Source organism: Lentinula edodes (genome assembly GCF_021015755.1).
Source record: "Lentinula edodes strain Le(Bin) 0899 ss11 chromosome Unknown C8R40scaffold_59, whole genome shotgun sequence".
Lineage (NCBI taxonomy): Eukaryota > Fungi > Basidiomycota > Agaricomycetes > Agaricales > Omphalotaceae > Lentinula > Lentinula edodes.
Genome location: NW_025764365.1, coordinates 249125 through 274005, shown reverse-complemented (window position 1 = coordinate 274005; position 24881 = coordinate 249125). Strand labels below are relative to the sequence as shown.

Here is a 24881-nt window from a genome sequence, read left to right as displayed (position 1 = left end):
AACATGTGGTTCCTACGAATCTCGTAGCTACGCTCTTCATCTAGAGCTTCTTGTACATCTAATTCAATATCATCAGCTTCTTGAGCTGTTTCGTATAAGTAACCACTTCTAGGGTCAATTTGATCTTTGAAGTCATCAAATTGATACGGCTCTTCCGTTTCCCCATCTCCCATAATAAAATTAATTGGTTCCCCACCATCCTCATCAACGTAATCTTCTGGATTTACTTCTGGACGTTTGTTTGCCATCCACCAGGTGTGATTCGTGACAATCCATCAGGACCATGGGTTGCACCTTTTACATGGATTAATGTAAAGTGATAGTTTCGTACATGCTCAATCCAACGGTTTATGGTTGCATTAGGACCACAACTTGGATTGTCTAACATGCCTTTAATATAACTTGCATCGGTTTCAACTGTTAAACGTCTACATCCATAGACATGATAATAACTAGCTTCCAATGCTAATTTTAAGCCATACAATTCTCTCTTAGATTGCGAGAATCGTGCTTCACGTTCATTCAAAGTCATTGATCCAAAGTAATTGAAAAACTTCTTCTTTTCAGTTGGATCAATTTGATAGATATACCATCCCACAGCTTTGTAAGAGGTATCCACCGCTAAGTAAACATCCCAATCAAAATTAATTGGTCTCAAAGCTGGACAGTCTCGGATTCCATCCTTTAATTCGTCCATTGCTTTGTCACATTTTTCATTCCATTCAAATGGAACATTACTTGTCAACTTAGTCAAAGGAGCTGCTTTCTTAGCAAAGTTCGCAATGAACATTCTCAATTGACTTGCAGTCCCTAAGAATGCTCGAACCTCAGTCTTATCACGACAGGGAGGCCATTCTAGGACTACTTGAGCAATATGTTCTTCGGGCATACTGCCTTCATAGGTACATCTATGTCCTACGACAATTGTTTCCTCACAACAAAGAAATGCTTTGGTTCCACTGAAGGTTCCACCTGCATATTTCATTCGTTGTATTACTCTATTCATGTTTTGGAAATGTTCCCAAACAAATCGTCTAATTCCAGGATTTTCTGGAATAGTTTCGTAACCTCCTTCTGGTAATTCATATCGAGTTGATGGTCCCTTTACAGGTACATCATCAATGTAAGGAATTGTTACGTGTGGTATTTCATCTCGTAGAATATACGTCACATCATCGTGAAATATTGGTACAGAATTCGTCCACCCCATAGGTAGTTTTACTAACCTATGTGGTCCATACGGCGTTTGAAACGTCGTCATGTCTCTAGATAATTGATCTAATTCTCGTTCATCATATCCAACATATAGATCTAAGGTTCCTCCACAAGATCTTCCACTGAAGGATCTTGCTAGATCTGCAGTTGCAGGAGGTACACCCGAGTGTTGGATGGTAACCTTATTCAAAGGTTCCAGACTATGTACTAGTCGCAGACTCTTGCCATCTTTCTTAATGACACAGAACCATTTCGAACGATAACTAGCATTCGATGGTTCGTATATTCCTGAGTCAATTTTACTTTTAATTATTTTGCACACATCCTCAAAGATACCTGGCGGAATAGGTATATTCCTTTCAACCCACGGTTCATGTGGAATTACAGGTACTTTCACAGGTGGAAAGAATTCATTTTTAAAGGTCCCAGCTTCACTTGGTTCCCAAGCAAAACCTACTTCCTGTTTACACATCATTTCGTGCATAAGATCTCTTTCTTGTTCCCATAAAAATCCTTCAGGATGATTCTTATCTATAATCTCTTTCCTTTCTTCCGTATATCTTCCCGTAGGAACAAACGGTTTAGGATGTTTCGACAATTCAGGTAGTTCCAATAACGGATCACCATGAATGTGTCTTTCAATTCGAAATTCATCTGGGTAACGTCGCCTTTATAGGGTTAACCTTTTTATCAACTGGTTTATACTTCGTAAACACTTCTTCTGTATTCAATTTGATTGGTTTCTCGACTCCTATGGCTTCACTATCCACTTGTTTATTCGTTTCATCTATTAAATTGATAGGAGATCGATCCTGCTGATTCAATTTAATACGTTCTTCAAGTTTGTTTGTTGGAGGTTCATTCAGTATATCTGCCTGAACATTCTCCTTCTTGTCCTTCGAGTCCTGGGCTTTTCCTTTCTTTCGTTGCCTCGACTCATATCTTACTTTCTCAAAACTCGGTTGAGATCTTTGAAATGATTCAGTTCCTCGGTTGAGATCTTTGAAATGATTCAGTTCCTCTTTTGAGTATTTCATATCGAACCATTCTCTTCCTAGTTCTTTGAGAGTTTTTAGGTTTATTCCAATTATCATCTCTGATCGTTTCAGAGGTATTTTCGTTATTACATTGATTCTGTGTGGTTTCTGTGGATTCAGATTTATCACAATTCTCCCCCAAACTAAAATTTTGAAGTATAGGTTCGACAAATCGCCTCTTCTGAACTTTCTTTCGTACGGGTTTAGGCTTGATCCTCCCATTTTGAAGGAAGAACGACTTTATAGGATTTAAATTGAATTGGCCATTATTCAATTGATCGTCAAATTCGCCTAAAACTCCATCTCTCCATACACAGAATACTTGTTTATCCCCAATCGTCTTTTGATTAAGGTAACAATCAATTATTTCTTCAGCTTGCTCATCTTGAGATTTCAAATGTTCCCTAGATGCAAGAACATATGCTTCAGAAAGCTCCTTCTTAGAGAACGTTTCTTGTTCACATCGTTTGTATCCATCTAATACAATGTTTTGCTTTTCATCAAAGTGGAAGCTTATAGCGTATTCATCCTCTCCTTGGTCGCTACTCAACTCATCGAGGAATGAAAATTTCCCTTTGAATCATTTTCACCTGTCGATTTTCATTATCAGGTGTTACATTCTTTGGTTCATTATATCGTGAAGTATTAATTTGAATGTTTCGACCTTTCTGGCCACGAGGATAGGTTCCTACAGTAACCCTCTTGTGTGAGTTCGGATCGCTGATTGTTATCTCGGAATCTCCGTTTCCAAAGGTCTTAATTTCACTTTCCACCAAGACGTCAAAAGGTCTCCCTAATAACACTTGAAATGGCGCTTTATTCTGTACGTGTAGTTGTAAGTACACCGTAACTTCACCAAATTTAAATGGAATATTTCTTGCTAAACCAAGAGTTTGGTTTAATTTTCCACTTGCATCTTGCATTCTGATCGTGAATTCTGGATCCCAAGTAATTCCTAGACCTATAGCTATCAATCGGTCTATCACAACAATCTGTGAACCTTGGTCCAATACACTTTCAATCTCTTCATCTTTATTATTGATTTCAGGAGTAACAGCACGTAATCCATTTGATTGATTCGCTACTACCACTGGATGATCACTATGGTCTTCATATGCCACACTCTGATTAGCAACTATGGCAATGTTCCTTCGTTCATCATCAATGGAAAGGTCTCGTAGAAAACTTTCCACAATGTCTTTCTGCACTATAGATCCCACAGAAATGTCATTACGACTTTCAGTCAGGACTTCAAACATATCCGCTTGATCCTGCCAAAGATCCTCAATTCTAATGCATGTATCAATCATCTGTACCCTAGATGGATCGTCCAAAATTTCAGTTTCTCCATCTTCGGATAAAGTTGATACGTAGTTATTCGTTTTAGTCCTTGGACGGACTCTCCTATTGCGTATCTTGCGCATAATAATCTTTCTGATAGCAGGTGATAAAGCTGCTAATTCTTCTGTACTCAAATCAACTTTAGCATCGAATATCTTCTTTGCTATATCTTCTTCTACACCTGGTCTCGAGACTTCATTCCTAATTTTATAGGCTGGAGTATATCCATGACTATCAATTTGATTCGTCTGGTCTCTTGGTACCTTCGTAGGTGTATTAATTTGAATAGGACGATACGTCCTAGGTTGAACATGATCATATGGTCTATGTTCGTTATTAATTTGATTCGTTGGTCTTGACGAAGGAATTAATTTAATAGTATCCTCGTCATCAGGTTCATCAACATCTTCGATCGTGACTGAAGGCTTCTTCAAAGGCCGATCTATGGACTTTGGAGCCTCAAATCTCACTGTTTTCTGATTTCCATTGGTCGTTTCAACCAATTTCCCTGGTATTAAACCTGGTTTCTTGGGTATATGCACCCCATCAAATACTAATCTTTTCGTATTTTCATTAAATTGATTTCGTTTTGCTTTCTCACTTTCCTCCGGAGCTACAGCATTGGATCTTAAAGTTCTCATGGACCGATCCTGCTCCTTCATTGGAGTACTTATTTTTTTCCATTTGAACTATCTTGGTTGAACACACGGACATCATCTTCTCGGTGTGCTTCTAAATTCCCAAGTCTATCTGATAGTTCCTCTATTCTTGTCATCCAAACAGCTAGATTGACGTTAGGATTCATCTGCTGGTCCATGACTTTATCATCTTCGTCATCTTCCATGTTTGCAAAATAGGATTCAGCACGATCCCATCCCAAGTCTTTCGCCATTTGTTCAATTTTCTTGTAACGAGGTACATTTGGATCGTCTCGAGGCATTCTAGCGTTGTCTCTTAATTTGTAATGCTTCGAGTCACCTCCTTCAGGCATCATCCAACCTCTTTTCGTAAATTCCAGCAAGTGTGGACATTCATTCATAAAATGATCTGTCGACTTGCACAAGAAACATGCCCACTGAGTTCCATTCGAACTTCTCGGTGTCGTATTTCTTTCAAATCTATTAGATTGATTCGAGGGACCACTCGGTGGTATCGAATTAATCATTCCTTTAGCATTTTCTTTGGCCATCTGTGCCATTACTGCTGTTAACTGTGTCATAATGTCTGCTCCTTCTTTGAAGTGCGACTGTAATGACTTCACAGCTCTAATTTCTTTCATATTCGCCTCCATGAGGTCTTTATTCAACGCAACCATTTGCTGTTGTTCTTCTGTCAATTCCCTTGGAATCAAACTTTCTAATTTAATTCCCAGAAGATCCTTAAATTTGTCTTCTACTTTGGGTTTCAATGCTTGAAGATAGTTCCTATCTGTCTTGGGAACATCTGCAGCAAACGGTAAATTAATGTGTCCCCTACTAAATGAATTAGGGTTATTAATTGGTGGGCTCGAAGAAGCAATGGAAAGTGTTTGATAGTAGTTATCAAATGAACTCCCAATCATATACTTCTCGGCCGCATTCATTACTTCGTCAATCTTGAAAGGGTCTTCCTTTCGTCTATCTGACATAGAAGTAATTGATACATCTTTCACAACTGTTTCTAGCACGCCTCTCCTTACTTCGGGAGTCATAGGTGCCAAGAACAATCTTACTGCATCACTATTTGTGATCATTTTCGGTTCATCCATCAGCTTTTTCATTTCAGCATCGAAGAGGAGTCTGAAGATTCTCATCTTCTCCTGTTCACCTGCATCAATTGGATTAAATTGATGGACCAATTGTTCAAGCAATAATCTAGATCCTCTTTCGTCTCCTACAGATTGCGGAAACATATTCTTTAGATCCTTTTTAAATTGATCCCAATTCGGTTTCTTCACCGAATCAAAGACTCTTAATGCTTGTCTCGTTTTATAAGACGTCCATTCTAAAGCTAATCTCACTTTAGCCTCGTCAGATGTAATTCCTCCATGTTCAAATATGCTTTCAGTAGCTTCGAACCATGGGATCATTTGACTTGGATCAGTTATATCGAATAATGGTGCTGTCTTATACTTTCTTGGAAGTTTCGCACTGGCTTTATCAATCTCAGCCTTAGCTTCAGCTGACAACGCAGGCATTCCATAATTATTGGTAGTCATTTTGACTGGTTCAATCGTATTACTTGTTTGAGAGATAGTCTGATGTAACGTATCTATCAATCTAGTTGATTCAATCGACGTAGAAGATGTTGAAATTGACTCTGGAGCAATCAATTCAATTCTATCTTCTTCTAAATCAATCGGATTAATTTCTTTTCTCTTCCTTTTCGGATCGAGATTAGATTTCTTCAAATTCCTCGGCAAAGATGTAAGTCTTCCTCGAGATATAGATGATCCTGTTCCTCTAGAAACAGAACTTCCACGCGATTCTTCTGTCGTTATTTGAGAAGAGGATGGACGACTGGATTCGTTCGTAGGATTTAATAGGGATGTTCGAGCTGATGTGCCGAACGTAGATCTCCCAAATACAACTCCTGCTTTCTCCGAATTCTTCGAAGTACGCGGTTTTCCTGATGAACTAATGTTGACAGTTCACAGAAATGGTATCACAAAGATCAATACACTTCTACCAAATAATCGAATATAATCCAAACAAACGTTCAATTTAATTTATCAAGCTAATTGTAGCTTCAAAACCACCCCTCGCGGTGGGCTCCAGATAACGAGCTTGCCTCGTTTTTGTGTGAAAGAGAAAGGAAGGAATCTAATGGGCACTCCAACCAACCAATCTAATACACAATATGCGAGTTCACTGCTATCAAATTTATTTAATAGCAAGGGGTAGCGTTGGCAAAGGTTCCGCAAAGCTTTGAGAGCTAAGTAAGAAGCTTTGATCAATCAATTTGAATCGTTCTAAGGATTTGATATATTCCTTTGATCAAGGTAGATTCAGCACGATTTGTGCTTTGGTTTGTATTGATTTGGGTATATCAAGAATTGGGGGTTTGAATCAAAGTAAATTAAAACCGAAACACACAGACCCCTCGGAGGGCTAGAACTATGTGCTGGCACAACCACACAGCGTGATTTGCCCTTAAGACCAACGACTGATCCTAAGTTCGAAGAATACCCAACAACTGGATAGACTTCTCGCAGTCACAAGGAGCAGAACACGACGTTCCTATACTCACAAGTGCCGGGCCCGAATGGCTGCTAGCGAAGAGGTTTCAGTCTGGCGGGAGTGTGTCTTTCCTTTTTACGGATTAGCACTGCAACGTCGTCCCAAAATCACTTGTATTCCAGATACATCGGATCGCTATTTATACATACAGAATATAGAGTCGCATAGTACAATTAATTTAATACCATAAACGTTCGGAACCGCAAGGAAACTTCTACACTCAGTCAGATACCATTTAATTTGAATCTACATGTCCTTATTTGGTCCATATTGGTTCCAAGATTCTAGTATACCTCCAAACATAGGTAGGTACTTCAATATTCATTTAATTTAATTGTTTTTCGAGAATGACTCGAATGGTGTTCAACTGTCATTGCGGTTCAACACTTACTTCGATCGTTTGTCATCTCGTCCGGAGGCAAATCAGCTCTCCTCGATTCTAATCCTATCAATCTGATTCATCTGGATTAAACTAATTGCTTCTCTCTTTCAACAGACACCCATTGTGCCTATACTCAATCAAGGGAGTTACACATAGTATTCATTTAATTGCATTCTTCAATATTTTCTACGTCAAGACTCTTTGACATTCATTTGATATGTCTTCGGAGCCTCGCAGTATTTCGATCGTTCTTCTAGTCATTTTCCTCAACCATGCAACTTGATTGGTCTATTAGACTAAATCACAGTCCTTTAGATTAATGCATGATCTTGTTCTAGAAGGAGTATTTGATAATTCCTGAGTTCTAGAAAGTCATTTCGAGTCAATCCTCGGTTCATGGTCACTTGAGTAAGTTCTTCCAAACTCCTGCCAGTGTAAGGTCCAATAAGAATACCCTTGGTATGTCATACGTAAATGGTCATCCTTCGGATGTAGTCCGAGTCTGGTATAATCCTGCTTGACAAACAGGTAGACTGCTATCCGTAGGTAGTATCGGGGATGGGTAAACTAACCAACTTGTGGTAGTATGGGTATATGGTCCCTTCAACTTATTAGACTGATTCAGTATCGACTTTGACTGTCAATCTGGGTCTCAATTACAGTCCTCTTGATACAAATCTATACGTGAAAATGTCACAATTCACAGCATAGACGTCTAGCCAAAATTTAGGCGTGTCACCGCGAAGAATTTACAAAGCTGTCCTTCGAAGAATTCTTCGTTGTGGTCCGTGACCGCGTCCTCGATCCTGACTGGCAAGACTCTACCTTCCGTAAAATGCGCGCCGTCAGGATGCCCGATGACTTGCAGACCTCGATTTCAGACCTTGCTGTACAACTTATGGTCCTTAACAACCTTTTGCAAGGTACACCTCGTTTTCAATCAGAGGACAGCTTGAAGATGATGTTAATTCACGCTGCCGACACTGGACTCCGTGAGGCCTACAATAAAGAGGTTGACGATCATTCGGGTAACCCTCTACATGGCATTCATGCAAAAGACTTCCACACCTTTACCCGTGCATTCCAAGTTCTTGACCATGGTCGTCACCGCCAACTGCTCATTGCTCGCCAAATGGCTGAACACATGATTCGGTCCCGTCCCAACTCTCGCGCTACGACTCCTCTGGCACCGTCTACTGCTGCGAACACTCAAAGTCGTCGTACCGCGAATACTGGTGGTGGCCAGAACGGTCGTTTGCCCCCGCTTACGACTAATGAAAGGCGACTACTCAGTGAAAACGACGGCTGCTTCAAATGCAGATCCTTTTTTGTCAAATGCCACACCTCTAGCTCTGAACATGAATTTCCTTTGCCTAACGGTAATGGCTACAAGGAACTCACTACTACCGATGTCGATGCCGCTCGCAAGTTGCGAGGCACCGTTGAAACAAACAAGAAACCGCGAACGGGCCCTATTGCTGCTATTGGGGTATCTGATGCGGAGGACGACGGCGTCGTCGCTTCCATCATGCCAAGCGCAGTTTTGGGTGACGGCACTGACTCCGAGGAGGAGGTAAGTTGCCCTTTCCGTATCTCGCACCTTCGATGGAAATGCCATGTTGCTGGCCCAAAATCTCCGTTTCCTGTTATCGTTAACTCTCTGATTGACAATGGTGCTCATTTGGCTTTGATCCACCCAGATCTAGTCTGTCGCCTGGGACTACCACGTCGCATACTGAAGAAACCTGAACCTGTATGTGCTGCGTTCCAGTCTGGTAACCAATCCATTGCACCTTTGACTGAATATGTTCTATTAAAGATTAGTTCCATGAACGGTTCCTTCACATCACGTAGCGTTCCTTTTGTCATCGCTCCTAACTTGTGTACTCAGCTTCTTCTCGGTCTTCCCTGGTTAACTCATAACAACATTGTAATAGACTACGCTTTACGTTCCTGTACTCATAAGCCCTCGGGGTTTGATTTATTGAATAACACACCTGTACATCGCACATTCGCGTTTAAAGGGAAATCGATTGAGAAAATCCATGAATCCTTACAAAAATTGGGCAATCGTGCTAAAGAACACCGTCGCAATTTACTCCATGAACTAAAAGACGTATGCTCAACCATTCGTCCGAAGTTTCCACCTTGTTGCGTCACAACTACACCGACTTCTTCACAAATAATTGCTTCTATCTGGTCCCGAATTGAAGATCTCGCAATGTTGGAAGCTCTGAAGGAGCATGAATCACAACTGAAGGAGAAATATCAAGCAATCTTCGAACCCATTCCTCATGTCGAAGAGTTACCCACCTCTGTTACGGCAAAAATTCAACTGATCGACGCCTCGAAATCAATTAGCTCCCGCTCTTACCGCTGCCCTTGCAAATTTCGAGCTGCCTGGCAAACTCTTATCCAAAAACACCTTGATAGTGGGAAAATACGACCGTCCGATTCCACCTACGCCTCTCCTTCGTTTGTTATCCCGAAAGCAGATCCTAATGCACTACCTCGTTGGGTTGCTGACTACCGCCAACTCAATGACAACACCATAACGGATGCTCATCCCTTACCTCGTATTGACGACATACTCTCTGACTGTGCTAAGGGTCACATTTGGGGGAAGATTGACATGACGGACTCCTTTTTCCAAACCAGAATGGACGAAGACAGCATCAAACTTACAGCTATCACTACACCGTTTGGGCTATACGAATGGACTGTCATGCCTCAAGGCCTGAAAAATTCACCAGCCATCCACCAACGTCGAGTTACATCCGCCTTGTGGCATCTGATTGGAAAGATTTGCTACGTCTATGTCGACGACATCATTATTTGGTCTAAATCAATCGAAGAACACATCATCAATGTTGAAAAGGTTCTCCTTGCGCTCCGTGTGGCTCGTCTGTATTGCAACCCAAAGAAATGCGAGTTGTTCACATTTAATGTCCATTTCCTTGGCCACTCCATCTCGAGGGACGGAATTGCAGCGGATGATAAAAAAGTGGACCGCATTATGGATTGGCCAACACCGAAGACTGTGAAAGAACTCCGAGCCTTTCTTGGCTTAGTACGCTATGTTGCTGCATTCCTACCTCGTCTTGCTGAGCTCACCGAGATTTTGACCCACTTAACCACAAACAGTATAGACAAAGATAACCTACCCTGGGAGGCACGACACGACCGCGCGTTCGAAGCCATTAAAGTCCTCGTTGCGAGTTGTGAATGCCTGACGGTCATCGACCTCGACCTTCTTGACACACATAAAATCTTCATCACAATCGATGCTAGTGACAAATGTTCCGGTGCTGTCCTAAGTTTTGGGACTTCTTGGGAAACTGCACGACCCGTCAGTTTCAACTCATCTACCTTCAAAGGTGCAGAGCTCAACTACCCTGTACATGAGAAAGAGATGCTGGCCATTATTCGTGCCCTAAAGAAATGGCGAGTGGACCTCTTGGGTGTCCCGTTTGTGATCATGACAGACCACCAGATGTTAGAAAATTTTCACTCACAACCTGATCTATCCCGCCGTCAAGCACGTTGGATGGAATTCTTCTCGCAGTTTGACTGCAAGATCGTGTACGTGTCTGGGGAACGAAACTCGGTGGCCAACGCATTATCCCGTCGAACAGATCTCTGCCCTGGTCCCACAGTTGATTCATCCGCGGAAGCTATCCTCGGCTCACACCACCCTTACGCCTACTGCGCGGATACAGATGACGATATGGATCTGCCGATCCTCTGTGTACTCGAAGACTCATCTTGGTCCGGTGCCCGGGCCTTGGCTAATTCACCTTATGTCGAGCCCCTTCTGCCCCACATCGCAGCCACCCTTGAGATTACTGGGGGACGCCACACTACTACAGGAGATCCGGGATGGCTACACCACCGATCCTTGGTGCAAAGATCTGCCCTCTATGGCTGCGAGTATGCCCTTGATCCGGAAGGATCTCGAATCAAAATTATGGTACATCGGACAACACCTGATTATTCCACGTGCTGGCCACATTCGCGAGGAACTCTTTTGCTTGGCTCATGACAACCTCGGCCACTTTGGGTTTGATAAGTCGTATGAGGCCCTTAGAGAATCCTATTACTGGCCCCACATGCGGCGCGACCTTGAGAAGGTGTATGTTCCAGCCTGCGATGAATGCCAACGCAACAAGTCCACCACTCAAAAGAAAGTTGGCCCACTACATCCCTTGCCCGTACCAAATCACCGATTCTCCTCCGTTGCCATGGACTTCATAGGCCCTCTCCCTGAGGATGGTGGTTCCAACTGCATCCTCACAATCACTGACCGACTAGGTGCCGACTTACGAATCGTCCCCTGCCGTACCGACCTATCTGCTAGTGACTGTGCTCAGCTTTTCTTTGACCATTGGTACTGCGAAAACGGCCTCCCTGACGACATTGTCTGTGACCGTGATCATCTCTTTGTATCGAAGTTCTGGGAGGCCTTACGCTCTCTTTCCGGCGTCCGCCTCCGTATGTCTACTTCTTACCACCCTGAATCCGACGGCGCCAGTGAACGTAGCAATAAAACTGTTGTACAAATGCTCCGCTACCACGTCGAACGTAATCAGAAAGGCTGGAAGCGGGCTTTACCACGTATCCGTTTCCAGATTATGAACACCGTCAACTCCTCCATTGGCATGTCAGGGTTCCAGCTACGTTCCGGATTCTCTCCCCGACTCATCCCTCCGCTGGTACCACAGCTACCGGACGCCTTGACGGACCACGAATTTGATGCCCATGAATTCCTCAAGAATATTCAGGTTGATGTCCTGGAAGCACAGGATTGCCTTCTGTCTGCCAAACTGGATCAGGTGCGCTCCCACAACCGTCACCGTCGTGCTGACCCTGGTTTTAAGATTAATGATCGTGTACTACTGAAAACAAAACACCGTAAAAATGAATACAAGCGGAAAGGGGACAAAAGAGCTGCTAAATTTTTCCCTCGTTACGATGGCCCTTATACAGTTACTGACATCCACCCACAGTTTTCAGCCTACACCTTGGACCTGCCTGCCCATCTCAACATCTTCCCTACCTTCCATGCTGACGAGCTAAAGGCCTACTCCGACAACGACCCATCGCTCTTCCCAAATCGTGAATTCCCTCGGCCTGGCCCGATCGTTACCGCAGACGGACTGGTCGAATTGGAAGTCGACAAAATCCTGGATGAGCGTAAAGTTGGTCGCGGGCGACGCTATTTGGTCCGCTGGCGGGGTTACGGCCCCGAATTCGACTCCTGGGAGCCAGGTAGAAACCTACAAGAATGCGAGGCCCTCGACATCTGGGAAGGATTAACTGAAGGATAGGTCTGGTGACTTCTTCTTCTACTATTACGCACGGCGTCCAAGGGACTAGGTGCGGGTTCCATACTTATATTACCTATAACAATTTTTTGGTTGGGTTGTTTTCTTCTTCTTTTCTTTCTACTGCTTCGCGTTTTAGAGGCGGGGAGAGTGGAAGCACGACCACGTGCATTCCTACCAATGACGCGTAGACGTGTCCCATCGTCATAGGTCTCACCATAGATATATATATACTGTAGCTACGATACTGCTACTTGACCTGGTACCACGACCATCTCTCGCTACATACACTCACATATCTCTGATCACTCCAATCGAGAACTCCTGCCTGTTTGTTTGTCGTTCCGTGAGTCTTTCTCCTTAGTGTTGCTTGCCAGTGACCCTGGCAGGCTTCCACATTGTTGCCCCAATCAGCCATGATACCAAATTGACGGAATTGCTCCTTCTGCGATACAATATCCTGAACAGCCACTGCATGAGCGCCAGCGCGTATAGTAGACGGAGGAACATTAGAAGAATCTTTCTGAACAGAATTTGGAGAAGTTTGATGAATAGGAACAGTCGACGCACATTCCGAGCTCTTTCAAAGCTTTATTTTCGATAAGTAGATCGTGGCAGTCCCATCCAGGAATATAACTACCCGGGTTGAAATCTTCATTTAGAAAAGCCTTTGGAACGAAATGGCGAACGCACTGTACTTTCGAACCAATTAATGATATCTTTGAGGATTTTGTTCAACGCAAATCCCCATTAGCATACAGGGGTCCATCAAGAGATACGAATTCTGGTCCATCAATATTCTTTCGCTGGGGTTTTTGGTCACGAAAGAGTACAATCCTGCATTTCTGAGCATCAATTTCAATAAATACCTAGCCAGTCGCCCAACCAGACATATATACCCCTTTGGCGCTGAAACCGATATTGGGCCACTTTGCATCGGCACGCATTTCGTCCAGCTTTTGAAGAGCAACTTCTTTCCATGACTGATCTTGCAAACCGTATCAACAAATTCCCAATCCCCTTCGATCATGATACGGTGCAAAAACAAATTTCCCAGCCTATCGACTATGCGCTGCAGCATCAAGTGGACGAACTGGATGACGGAGAGCTTGGTCGTCCTGCTGTCTCTGTTCTTACTTATTCGAAACGACGGGACAATTTAGATAATCAATCTCACAAATCAAGTACAAGTAGAGTATCTGGGCCAGAGCTTACTCCTAGTAAACGTCAAGGAAGGGGTGCACAAAGTGCAAAAGCCTGGCTTCTAGGTTGGCTCATCGTAGCAAAGATGTTTCGGTGCCACGTCACCCATCACCAGCCGTATTGCAGACCGCTCATTCAACTGGCGCACATTCTTGTTCCCAATGCCGAGGCTTCCAATGACTCCCTGGTGCGTGCTTGACTCGACTACATCCGCCCGTCCTGACACTCAACTTAGCTACTTCTATACGAGTTCATGCTAGGCATGGCTCCCCGAACACTGTGCATTCATAGCCGCCTTTTTCTTATGCCACGTGCGTTTACACTACTTTTAGTGTCGATGCGACATTTCTCAAAAGTGTCCCCGTCTCAATGTAGTTTTAGTCAATATACATGCAGCTCTTGATGATCATCTGCTTTTAATTATACCATCTCTTGCTTTACTGGACAACATCCAAGTCTACCTGGAGAAAGTGCATGAAGCAAGACGCAAACGGAACACCGAAAAAAAAGTGGGTGCAAACAACCTCTGGAATGAATTGCGAAAAGGGAATGTGGACGGTCTATCTCATTTTGTACGTTACATTTTCATTTCGTAATTGCACCTCTGATATTTATTTACAGAAAGATGGCAATCTCTACTCCTACCATGTCGTACTCTGCGCTAACAATGCTCCTGCTTTAAACACATTTTTCCCCCCCTATCAAACGTCCGGATTCTACTCGCACATTTCCCCATTTGCTGCCCTTCTCAACGCTTTTCGGACATTGTATGTCTGGAAAGAACGTCATAGTAAACCGGCTTCGACCTTATACTCCGCTCTCCAATATTCCGAAGTTCCTGAACCACAAATGATTGTGGATACGATGCATGCCATCTCTATCACACTGATGGAATTACGAACGCGGTTTATCTCAGAAGGTAGCCAGCGGCAAAGCCCCTGGAAGCCAAGGAGGGGAGGTGGTGGGAGCTCTGAAGAAGACTTCAAAAAGTACGGTTTCGATTTTCTGGACTTTGGTGGCAATGGAGACGATGATAAAGGAGATGCGGGTGATGCAGGTACAGGACCAGCATCGAGATCCTCCCCTCCAGCTGCATCTGATGAATCACGGGAAGGCGATATAATATTCTTAGTGCCTGAGGAGTCTCCGGGTTCTCTTTGGAGTGATGATGACTGCAATGAAGGTATTGTTACCTCTGATCCTGGTTATCATGATCTATCGACTGGGCTGTCTCCAGCACAGCGAATCGTGAATTCGTGGCGTCGAGAAAATATCCCTGTGTTCACATCTTCCGCGGATCCTTCTTCTCGTACCTCGTCTGTCTTATTGTCTCTGGCCGTACCTCCTCTTTCACGGATCATCACCTTGAATCCTCACCTTTTGATAGGTAAACAGAATCGAGCAACCAGACCTCACCACCGCAACAGCCTCGAACCAAAGAGTCGATCACTGCTAAGGAGGGTCAATTTGGTAAACCATGGAACCCCAACTCTGACTCTTCGAATATTTGGTCCGCCGAACCCCAATTAAGATCGCTTATGTGTGTGTGAACATCCCATATTGTAAATATCATGCACATGCTAGAATATATTCTTCCAACTTGCTAGGCAAGAGCGTTGACTTGAGTATAGTCTGGTCTGCGTATGGATCGAATTTAGAAGTTTTATTCATTTGAACGAACTGTACTACTATGTACATGACTCCCAGTACTCCCTTTAGCAACCTTTTTCAGTACTATTAATTAAACACCTGCCTAAAAGTGCTGAACAAACTAATCTTCCTATAATTCAACGTGCGGAAGTGGGCCATCGCGCTTCGCGCGTGGCATGTACGAGTCCTTATTGAATTCTTCAGCTGTACATACTAATAAAAGATATGTAACTTACATGTTGGCTGAGACTTATGGGTCAGCATCACTATCTTTAGGGTAAAGGGCGCCCTTTGGGCGCCAAAGGTGCGGACAGAGAAGAATGGGCACCTTTCAGGTGCCGAAGGAACATCATCAGTCACATCAGCAGGTCATGTGATTTCATCAGTCACAGCCCAAAAAAGGCAGATTGCACCCCCAAAAAGGAAATTAGTCACAGTTTCCCACATTTTGTTCCCCCATAAAGACGAATCCTACATTTCATTTCGGACTCGTAACATGCTCTACACTCACAATACTAGAGCGACTTTGGTCATTGAATGCAGCTCCTGGACTCCTCCTCGCATCCGATGTGATCTCAGTCCATGCTCCTCTCCCACCTCCCCATCTCTCCGCCTTATCACTCATCTCGAATTCAATCAAGCCTCCAAACCGGATTTCCTCATGAGAGATAAGTGGTTCTTCCTTATCTCCAATCACTCTACCATTGACTTTCAAATTCTTGACGTATGGTTTGGATTCGGCGCCAGGAGCGAGGATTCGCAGATCATAGCTGTTTGTCGTGGAATTGTAGAACGAGTTGGATGTGATTGATGGGTGGGATGGCGGGATGAACGGAGGCACGGGTATGCTAACGTTGAGCGAGGAAAAGAATGGACTATATTAAGAAGGGAAATTGAACGAGAATCGGTCAATGTATGGCAAAACGAAGTCGGCTAGAGAACACTTACGAGCCAACAACGTAGACGCCCGAAACAGGATTGACTGGATAGAAGCCCATGGCGCTAAAAACGTACCAAGCACTCATCTGGCCACAATCTTCATTCTAGGGAATTAGGTTAGCACTGTGCAGTTGAAATCGGAATCATCAACGTAAATACTCACTCCACTCAAGCCGTTAGGTGTATTATTATAATTACTTTTTGCAATCTCTCGAACACGTTCCTGAGTATATGAAGCTGCGCCAGCCAACGCGTAGAGATAAGGTGTATGGTGAGCCGGCTAAGGTAAACGAAATAGAGAAGAAATTCGTCAATTCTCAAGAAACCTGATACCAAGTGAGAGAAAGGAATAAAGGACCGGAAGAGCGAAAGGACGGGAACATAGAATCGAAAAGGCCATGTACTCACTTCGTTCGTGAAATCAACCCAACCACCATCGTAAAACTCATTCAAGCTTTTTACAAAGCTCTCATTACCTCCCCGTCGTTCAACTAGCTCAGCAACATCATGCACAAAGGCGAAAGAGTAAACCCAGCGGTCTCCTTCCGTGAAGCCGTCCGTTGTAGCTTGAAAGAAAAATTTAGTATACAAGTTGTTCGAAGTGATATGGAGAGATTTGGTTTATACCTGCCCAGTCCCCATTCTGTTGTCTAGCTTGCACGAATCCCTTGACATCCTCTCCTCCAGTGACTAGAGCCGGAGCTGAAGCCGTGTCGTTCCAGACAGTCCATGGATTAGCCAATGAACGATCGTTCAAAAGTGAGGTAACGTTATAATTGGTATTCGCGCTGCTACTGTTGTAAAATCCCGCTGCAATCTCATCCAAGTTGGGTGTATTTCCTTGAACAATTTCTACAGGAATCAGGGTTGATAAGAGTGCAACTGCATGATCATCATCTGGAGCGTGTTAGTAGTTTGATAGAAAAGGAATAAATGACCCTCACAAGCATAATCCAACGTCCTACTAACACTCTCCGAATGAATATCGTTCGCAACCCACCCATAGCCTGCGGAGTATTGTTCAAAGAACGTCGAAAGTCCCGCGCGTACTTCATAGTCAACGTCCTATGTACAATAACATAATTTGTAAGAATTCATCATACAAGCGCTGCGAAAGGCTTTTGTAGATACATACCTCCTCCCGATCAGAGTAAACAACATTCGAGTCACCTACCGGAGGCACAGAAGCGTCTTTCCAAGCAGCTTTCCACATAGTCGTAAGCTCATCTGTCGTGAAAGTCGTTTGTATTCCATTCTCTTCTGCAGAGCCCGCCCCGAATCCCTTCAAGACTGCCTCGGCAAGAAGGGAGTCGGCATGTGTCCCCACCATGATGTTGGTTTCTGTTCAGATAGCGCCGGTTTAAGAGACTGATGCTCCAGAGTCTTGTCTTTAGAGGAGTAGACACACCGATCATATTCTTCCACATTGGTAACCACCCACCCTCTTCAAAATCTTGCAGCATGCTTCGAATCATTCCAGGGATACGTTCAGGAGCAAGTAAAATGAGAAGTGCCCATTCAGCCCGATAGGTATCCTGTAGCGAGAGGTCAACTATGACACATGGGATGAAATGGGGTTTGCGGGCGAGGTTATTTTGGAGAGCGTGCAGTTGGCCATGGAAGGAAGTGGGGAGAAAATGAGCTGGTTAAAACGTACCCAAATGGAATAGCCACTATACGATTCTCCTTCGTGAATTGTGTTGTCGTAGGCGGAATAGTATTGCTGGGAATTTGGAGTGGTAGGGATTGGTTCATGAACTTCGTACGGATACTATAGGAATCCAGATGTGCACAATTATAATAGGAGATTGGTACGATGATGCTTACCTGCATAGCATGAAATACTCCTGTCATGAAAACAGCCAACTTCTCCTCACTTTCAGATGAACCATCCGTCTCCACGTGAAATCGCCCAACCTTCTCCGCCCATGCGTTTTCCGTATTCGACTGCGTGTCCTGAATGTTGAAAGACCCTATTTTGTTCTCGGAGTCAGCATTGAGATGGTACCTCGCTTGGTCTGCAGAAATCAAGGAGGTAGCAATGCGAACGTTGACTGTCATGGAGTTGCTCTCGGTACCGTTAGAAGGAAATTGAAATCTGGCATAGGCTCCTAGCTCTTCTCCGCTCCCTGACTCTGCCCGTTCGGTTCTCATAGTAGAATCACCACTACCGACCGTGATTCCATACCCGGTATCGTTGAACGAGGTATCAAACGTGGCGCAATACCATCCAGTGAAATGGCTAGCAGCATCTTTGATACTATTTGGTGCGAGAATGAAGTCCTGCATCTCGGTATTGCTACCACAAATTTCGCTTGTGGATGGTGAGATTTGGACGGTGCCATTTGGGTAAGTGATCTCAAAGGTGTTGGGGTTATGGAAGATCGTTGATGGACGCGTGGTAGGTAAGAAGATGTATGGCTGGAATTGGGATTCGGAGCCTTGTTTGAATGTGAATTGGAGATGTCCCACTCGAGAGCTTGCGCTCATCAAAACCTCTACTGTACTGCCTCCGGATTCAGGTATAACAAGTTCAACACTATACAGACCAACACCAAACTTTTCAGTCCCTGCAATCTTCGGCATGGCCCTCTCTTCAAATCCAGTAAGAATATCCCCATCCGAACCAGAAGATATTCCAGGAACTACTGCCGCCCAAGCACTTTCACCCATCCAAATAGCTGGTTGACGGGTACCCATGAATCCATGAATGGTACCATTGTTCATGTATGATTCTGTATAGTTGAACGGAGTTGCTGAGACATAGCTCTCTTGGTTCTGGGCTACCCATCTTGTGGACCCGAAGGGCGGAGCCACGGAGGGTATCATACCTCCAGAGAGATTTGGTTCTGGACCAGCACTACCAATTAAGGGATTGATGGAAGACAGGAATGATTTAGGCCATTGATAAGCTAATGTTCCAGAAAGAGAGCTCAAAGAGAGCAAGAATGCGGAGAAGATGGGATACATTGCTCAAAGTCTCTTCTGGGATTCGAATGTGGGGCAACAATGCATCACTAATCAGCTGATCGTGTGCGCACTGCGAGAACTCCAGAATACCTGTCCAACGAATATTCCGATACAACTTAGTTCTCTAGTCACATTTTCCTCTCATGAATTCGGGAAGTATGTAAGTATGTCCATGACCATAATACCAGCCCGGAACCAAAATAATAGTAGATACCTTATACAGTCAGAATATTATTCAAGATAAGTTAAGTTTACTGATCAGATCGACCTTCCAGCTCGTTCACAGTCTACCAACATATCCACGAGTCGATCTCTGGCATCCTCCATCGCAACGCCTATCCCGTTGCCATTCTCAGAATCAAAGACAGAAGAATCTAGGACACGACGAAGAGCATAATGTAACTTCACATCCAGTCGAGTTGGACTGGGAGGAGGACTCAGGAGGATTGACGCCCCTGAGCTATGACCGCTTTGAGCCGATCCCAGGATGGAAGAGGAAAATATTTGACGGTAGAGGATTAAGGTATTGAGCAATACGCGGATATCGGCATCGATATCGGACTCATGCTCCTCATCATCATCAGGTAGGGAGACATCCTCGAGTTCCCAAATGCTCATGGTCCACATCCTCTGGAGAGTATCGCCAAGTTCGGCCATCTTTCCCCCGAGGGACATCGCAGCCTCAATGGTTTTTCTCCGCTCATTCTCTTCCTTGTCCTCCGCACTATCAGAAGTCGCGACCGCAGAAATGTCCTCGAGCTCGCAACAGTCTTCATTTGGAAGAACAGTTTTTATGAACGTCAACTCCAGGTGGTGTTTGATCCTTTCTTTGACGAGACCACACGCGAGGACGCCGATCGGTGCATATCGGTTCCACTCAGCGTCCCGGCGTTGACTAGCAGTTATCTCCTTGAGGCGGATGACTGCATTGTCTAAAGTGAGGCTCTCGAGTACTAGCCGCTCGTGGGGTCTGACTTGAACACCAACGCCTCCTTCGCGCACGCCGCTAAAACCTTTCCGAGCACGGGCAGCGTCCCAGATAGAACAAGCATGTCGATGAACAAAATGCCCCAAAGGCCATAGTGCCAATGCCAATGTGGAAAGGTCAGCTGCGCTGGCAGTAAACCACGACAGATAAGATCGCATGTGCAAACAAGTCAGCGCGCGGTCAAGCAATGATGTTTTTCCTTTAGAAATATTCAGTGAGATGCACGGTAGAGAGCAAAAGACAACAGACCTCCTAATACAGAAAGTTCACCCAACCTAACCCAAGCTCTTTGCTCCAAGCCAGCCTGCTCAAATCCAATGTTTTGCTTTGTATTTCCAACGATAGCTTTGACACTTGCGAAAACACCGTGACGATTGCCTAGCGCATGGCGCAGCCCAGCAGCCTCCCGTACAGTCCCTCGGTTATCGGGCGATAGCGCGTCAACAAGTGAGATCGAACGAGGTCGAGATGAATTGAATAAAGTAAGCTTCTTCAATGATGCATATCTCGTGACGTATTTGTATAAAGTGGGGGCCCACGGTGCCAAAATGGAGAAAAAAACTAGGATGGAGACCAATAGATGAAAGAATTGGATAACATCATGCCATGACCACCCAGAATATCCATTAATGGATGGAGGGAGCTCGTGAACAAGGACAGTCCCCGTGTGTGAATGATTGGGCGGAGGATGGGATGGAGAAAAGGATAGCGGGTTATTGAAAAAAGAGAATAGAGCAAAGACAGCTAAGAGATACTGCGCATGCTGAGGATGTTGTTGCGGTTGGACGACAGAACTCTGCGCTCCGGGTTGGTGCAGTGGCACCGATGGCTCAGAGACTGCAGCGACCACAGGTAGCATGACTTTGCGAGGTCGACCTCTCTTTCGTTTCTCTGGTACGACAACGCTTCCATCAGGGAGCACAAGAGGTTGTGGAGAGGGAAGAGGAGGTCGCTTCTCCTTGGGCTCTTTCTTCGCTGGAGTTATTTTGGCCTTCTTCCTTTTCCTTACTCCCTCGTCGTCTGCGTCATCATCATCCCCACTGCCTTCATCATCACTACCACCGTCATCAATGTCTTCTCCTTCAACCTCATCTTTTTCCTCTCCGCCAAATTTCTCCCTCCATTCCCGTTCCCATTCGCTCAGTAAAGCTGGGCCCCCAACAAGACCGTTCACAAGTGCTTTTAAGCCTTGCTGTTCACGTTTCAGGCGGATTTCACGCTTTTTTAGGACGCTGTAAATCCAGTAAGTATCACAGCTCGAAGGGGATTACGGCCAGCTCACCGAATATACTCTACAGCCTTACCAAGTACATTGGCTTTGCTGCATTTCCTTGCGACTTTGACTCCATCAACAAACCCTCGCTCGTCGATAACATCAATTACGTCCTCGCCATCTTCACCTTCTTTCTTCACCTTGCTCCCGAAGACAACGTTCTTGCCAAGAGTTGCATTCTTCCCTTTTCCCTTCTTCCCTCCTCCACCAACTCCGCATCCTTCCTTATCTTCTAGCACCCGAAGCGCCGGGACAGCCATTTTGAGACTGGTTATTCTGGAATTTAAATTGGTTCGATACCGCCGCTCAATCGTCGTATGACTGGTCTTAGGTCGAGGCATCACACCCGTGGTACCCCCGGCGTTGGTGTAGGGGTTGACATTTGAGACAGATGCGTTGAAAGAGTTGGGATAAACGGACTCGGTAGGTGGAGGGGTTGTGGGGGGAGGGGTGGAAGCCTCGGAAGAAGTAGACGATGCGAATGATCTCAGGGACTGGGGTGAAGCAGGTTGCTGGATGAAGCCATTGTTCAGCATTGCCTGCTGACCAGTAAACATAGAAAAGTCGGGATCTATTTCTATGGTTTGTCGAATGAGCACGATTAATTTGTGGAAGATAAAGTTGCTTACGATTGTTCTGCTGTGAGTGAGCATTCATAGGAACCGCGAGCAAAATCCCCGCGGACTGCCGTACTCTCTGAGCCAATTCTTCCGCAGCTGCATCGAGAGAGCTGGAAGATAATTCCTGAGGTGCATTGAGGTGCGACGGAGCAGGAGAAGGTTCAATCACCGGAGACAGAGAGGCGCCAGATGAAGACGAGGAGGATATTACGCTAAGTCTCCTGCCCTGTGGTGAAGTCGACGTTTCCGATTGAAATGTGAACGGATAGTTTTGACTAGGAGTCAAGTCGTTTAACAACGGGAAATTATCAAGCCCAAGCTTTTGAGTGTCAAAGTGAAGGGCATGTGGATCAATGGCCATTTGAGAAGTAAAGTCCAATTCGGAGCTTAAGGGAATAGTGTAATCCATTACATCTGGAAAGGCTTTCGCAATATATTCTCCGGCCAGGTTTCCTGCATCAAGTGAGGAAGACCACAGCTCGGACAGCTGTGACCAGTCTGGAGGACTTGCTCCTGCGGAAGGATCATCCATAGAGCTGTCGGTGGACTGTGAATTACGGAGCAAGAGATTTAAAGGATCTGAAGGATCCAATTCCAGGTCTGGTTGTGGTGAGCCTTTTGAAGAGAAGCCCGAGCTAGTAGATACTAGGGGAGAGGGAGCCGAAAAGGACATAGTCGTGGTCTGAGAAAGAAATAATTATAAAATGCTTGTGTGAATGGAACAACAGTCGTTCGACACTACGAAGCGCAAAATCAGGCCATCCTTACATTTACGGCCACGTGGAAGATTAGATCTACATAGACGAGATTATGGCATCTTTCTTTAGCGCCAAAATCGACGCTCTCGCTCCAGCCTCTCATGATCAAGGATTCAACATCAAGCCCACCACGGTGACTGCAGCTTGCTGCGGCGCAGGCAAGATTCTCCAAGTCAAACATCACCCGCTCCTCATGACTTCTGCCTATATGTAAAACATCTCAACTTCTTGATTAAAGCTTGCAGTCAAATAAAACGAACTCAAAAAGGTCAAGCTTCGCAATCATCATGAGTCTGATTCAAACTCGACATCAAATCTACATAGCCCGACGCGTATATAATGTGGCTTTATGACTAGCGCCTGACTCCACTCCTTCACTCTTAACCATGAACGACAGACTCACTTCTGAACGACTTGTCGTAACAGGAGGAGACTATGCGACTCGATGTCAGGATTTCTCAGATGTTATCTCTCTTTACGAAGAATTGCAGCTGTGTAGTACCGAAGCTAGTTTTCCACAGGAAGATATATTTTCCTTCGCCTCCAGAACCTCTTATTTCGGCATCATTTCGTTACAAAACCGTCCCACAGACAATAACTCAGAATGGACATCGATTTCAGAAGAGGTGCGCCTAGACGAGGGAGCAGAGAGGGATCTTTCTGGTTCTGGTATGTGCCACAAATATCACGGATGCCCGATCTCTTATTATCCTGTATCCCCAGGAACAACGTATTGGAACGAGACGGATGTTGAATATGAAACCGGAGAGAATACTCAGTGGGGATCAATCATAGGAATTATGTACCTCGTATCGTCACAGACACCCCCTTACCCTCCCGGGTCTATGGGAGAGCTATCGTTTGGTATCATAATCGCCTCGAAGAGTCGAGGAAAGGGGTACGCTAAAGAAGCTCTCGGGCTCGTCCTCGATGAAGCTTTTAAGAGCATGAGATGTCACCGCATACAGGCCTGCCTCTTGGACACTTTTGCAAAAGACCGGGCAATGAGGCTGTTTATGGGCATGTAAGTATCTTATTGTCTCTTCACAACACGGTACTTCCTGAGCATCCTTTCCCGCCTAGGCGATTCGCTCATGAAGGTAGGCGTCGCCGTGTATTTTTCAGTATCGTAGAGCAAGAATGGAAAGACGTAACCTGTCTGGCTATACTGGATACCGACTGGATGATCCGATCAAGGTACTTGACTGAAGCCACACCAACCACGCTCTGGGACGAGTTGTTGTCGCGGCATAATCGGGAGCGGGAGGAACTGTTACGATGGGAAGAAGAACAATCTCAATCGTGGCGGACAGGGTTAAAACGCACTTCCAGTATGGAAACTATTCGGGTCACTGATTATTCTTCCGACACCGATGACACTGGAGAATCAGCTGTATCCGATACCGAGAGCTCTTTTGCAGAACATCACCGTCTCCCCAACGGACTCAAGAGTCAATCTATCATTAAGGGCAAAGGGAAAGGCAAACGATCTATGAACTCGGCCAACACTCGCTCTCTATTCAATCCATTTGTCTCTGACACTTCACAATCCGAGTCTGATGAATATCCCCCTTCCAAAAACCCTCGACTTCATGTGTCGATTCCTAAGGCAGACTCGGCGTATGATGGTCCATCCTTTGCTAGTTCTTCCTCGTCGCCTTCACCTCCACCTCCTATTGCTAGCCCATCCCCTAGCTTCTTATCAGTCGATACCGCTGTGCGTTATTCGACCTCTTTCTTTGATTGGGAAGATCGAAGTGTCGGTGGAGATGAATTGGATGGATACGCCAGTAGCGCCCATAGCTCACAATGGGATCTGCTAGATCCGCCCGTTCTGGTCAGTCCCACCTATTCTTTCGCTGAAATTCCAGACAGCACATCTGAAACAAGCGAGACGAATTGACATGCATTGTTGAATGACGAGGTTGAATGAGATATCGCAATACAATGTCGCATATGATTT

At 44.9% G+C, this 24881-nt stretch overlaps 5 protein-coding genes across 5 annotated transcripts; 3 read left to right on the top strand and 2 right to left on the bottom strand.

Annotated features, from left to right (window-relative positions):
• Positions 1-8091: 8091 nt before the first annotated feature.
• On the top strand, positions 8092-8932 carry C8R40DRAFT_1074336 (uncharacterized protein; the record flags this gene model as incomplete). Its single annotated transcript, XM_046226694.1, has 2 exons — positions 8092-8766; positions 8900-8932. 2 exons carry the CDS (start codon positions 8092-8094, stop codon positions 8930-8932), a joined length of 708 nt encoding a protein of 235 aa, XP_046080247.1.
• A 4564-nt stretch (positions 8933-13496) lies between these two features.
• Positions 13497-15250, top strand: C8R40DRAFT_1177115 (uncharacterized protein; the record flags this gene model as incomplete). The annotated part of the gene is made up of 4 exons (XM_046232631.1): positions 13497-13907; positions 13956-14031; positions 14096-14292; positions 14342-15250. 4 exons carry the CDS (start codon positions 13497-13499, stop codon positions 15248-15250), a joined length of 1593 nt encoding a protein of 530 aa, XP_046080246.1.
• Positions 15251-15848: 598 nt separating this feature from the next.
• On the bottom strand, positions 15849-19279 carry C8R40DRAFT_1177114 (glycosyl hydrolase family 92-domain-containing protein; the record flags this gene model as incomplete). Its single annotated transcript, XM_046232630.1, has 10 exons — positions 15849-16245; positions 16319-16413; positions 16473-16589; positions 16718-16875; positions 16937-17206; positions 17254-17374; positions 17445-17650; positions 17718-17844; positions 17967-18080; positions 18137-19279. 10 exons carry the CDS (start codon positions 19277-19279, stop codon positions 15849-15851), a joined length of 2748 nt encoding a protein of 915 aa, XP_046080245.1.
• A 258-nt stretch (positions 19280-19537) lies between these two features.
• On the bottom strand, positions 19538-22833 carry C8R40DRAFT_1177113 (uncharacterized protein; the record flags this gene model as incomplete). The annotated part of the gene is made up of 4 exons (XM_046232629.1): positions 19538-20466; positions 20517-21499; positions 21550-22117; positions 22170-22833. 4 exons carry the CDS (start codon positions 22831-22833, stop codon positions 19538-19540), a joined length of 3144 nt encoding a protein of 1047 aa, XP_046080244.1.
• Positions 22834-23589: 756 nt separating this feature from the next.
• On the top strand, positions 23590-24266 carry C8R40DRAFT_1060264 (uncharacterized protein; the record flags this gene model as incomplete). Its single annotated transcript, XM_046225336.1, has 2 exons — positions 23590-23942; positions 24002-24266. Coding segments are annotated over 2 exons (618 nt in total), but the record flags the coding sequence as incomplete, so codon positions are not given.
• Between the last annotated feature and the right edge of the window lie 615 nt (positions 24267-24881).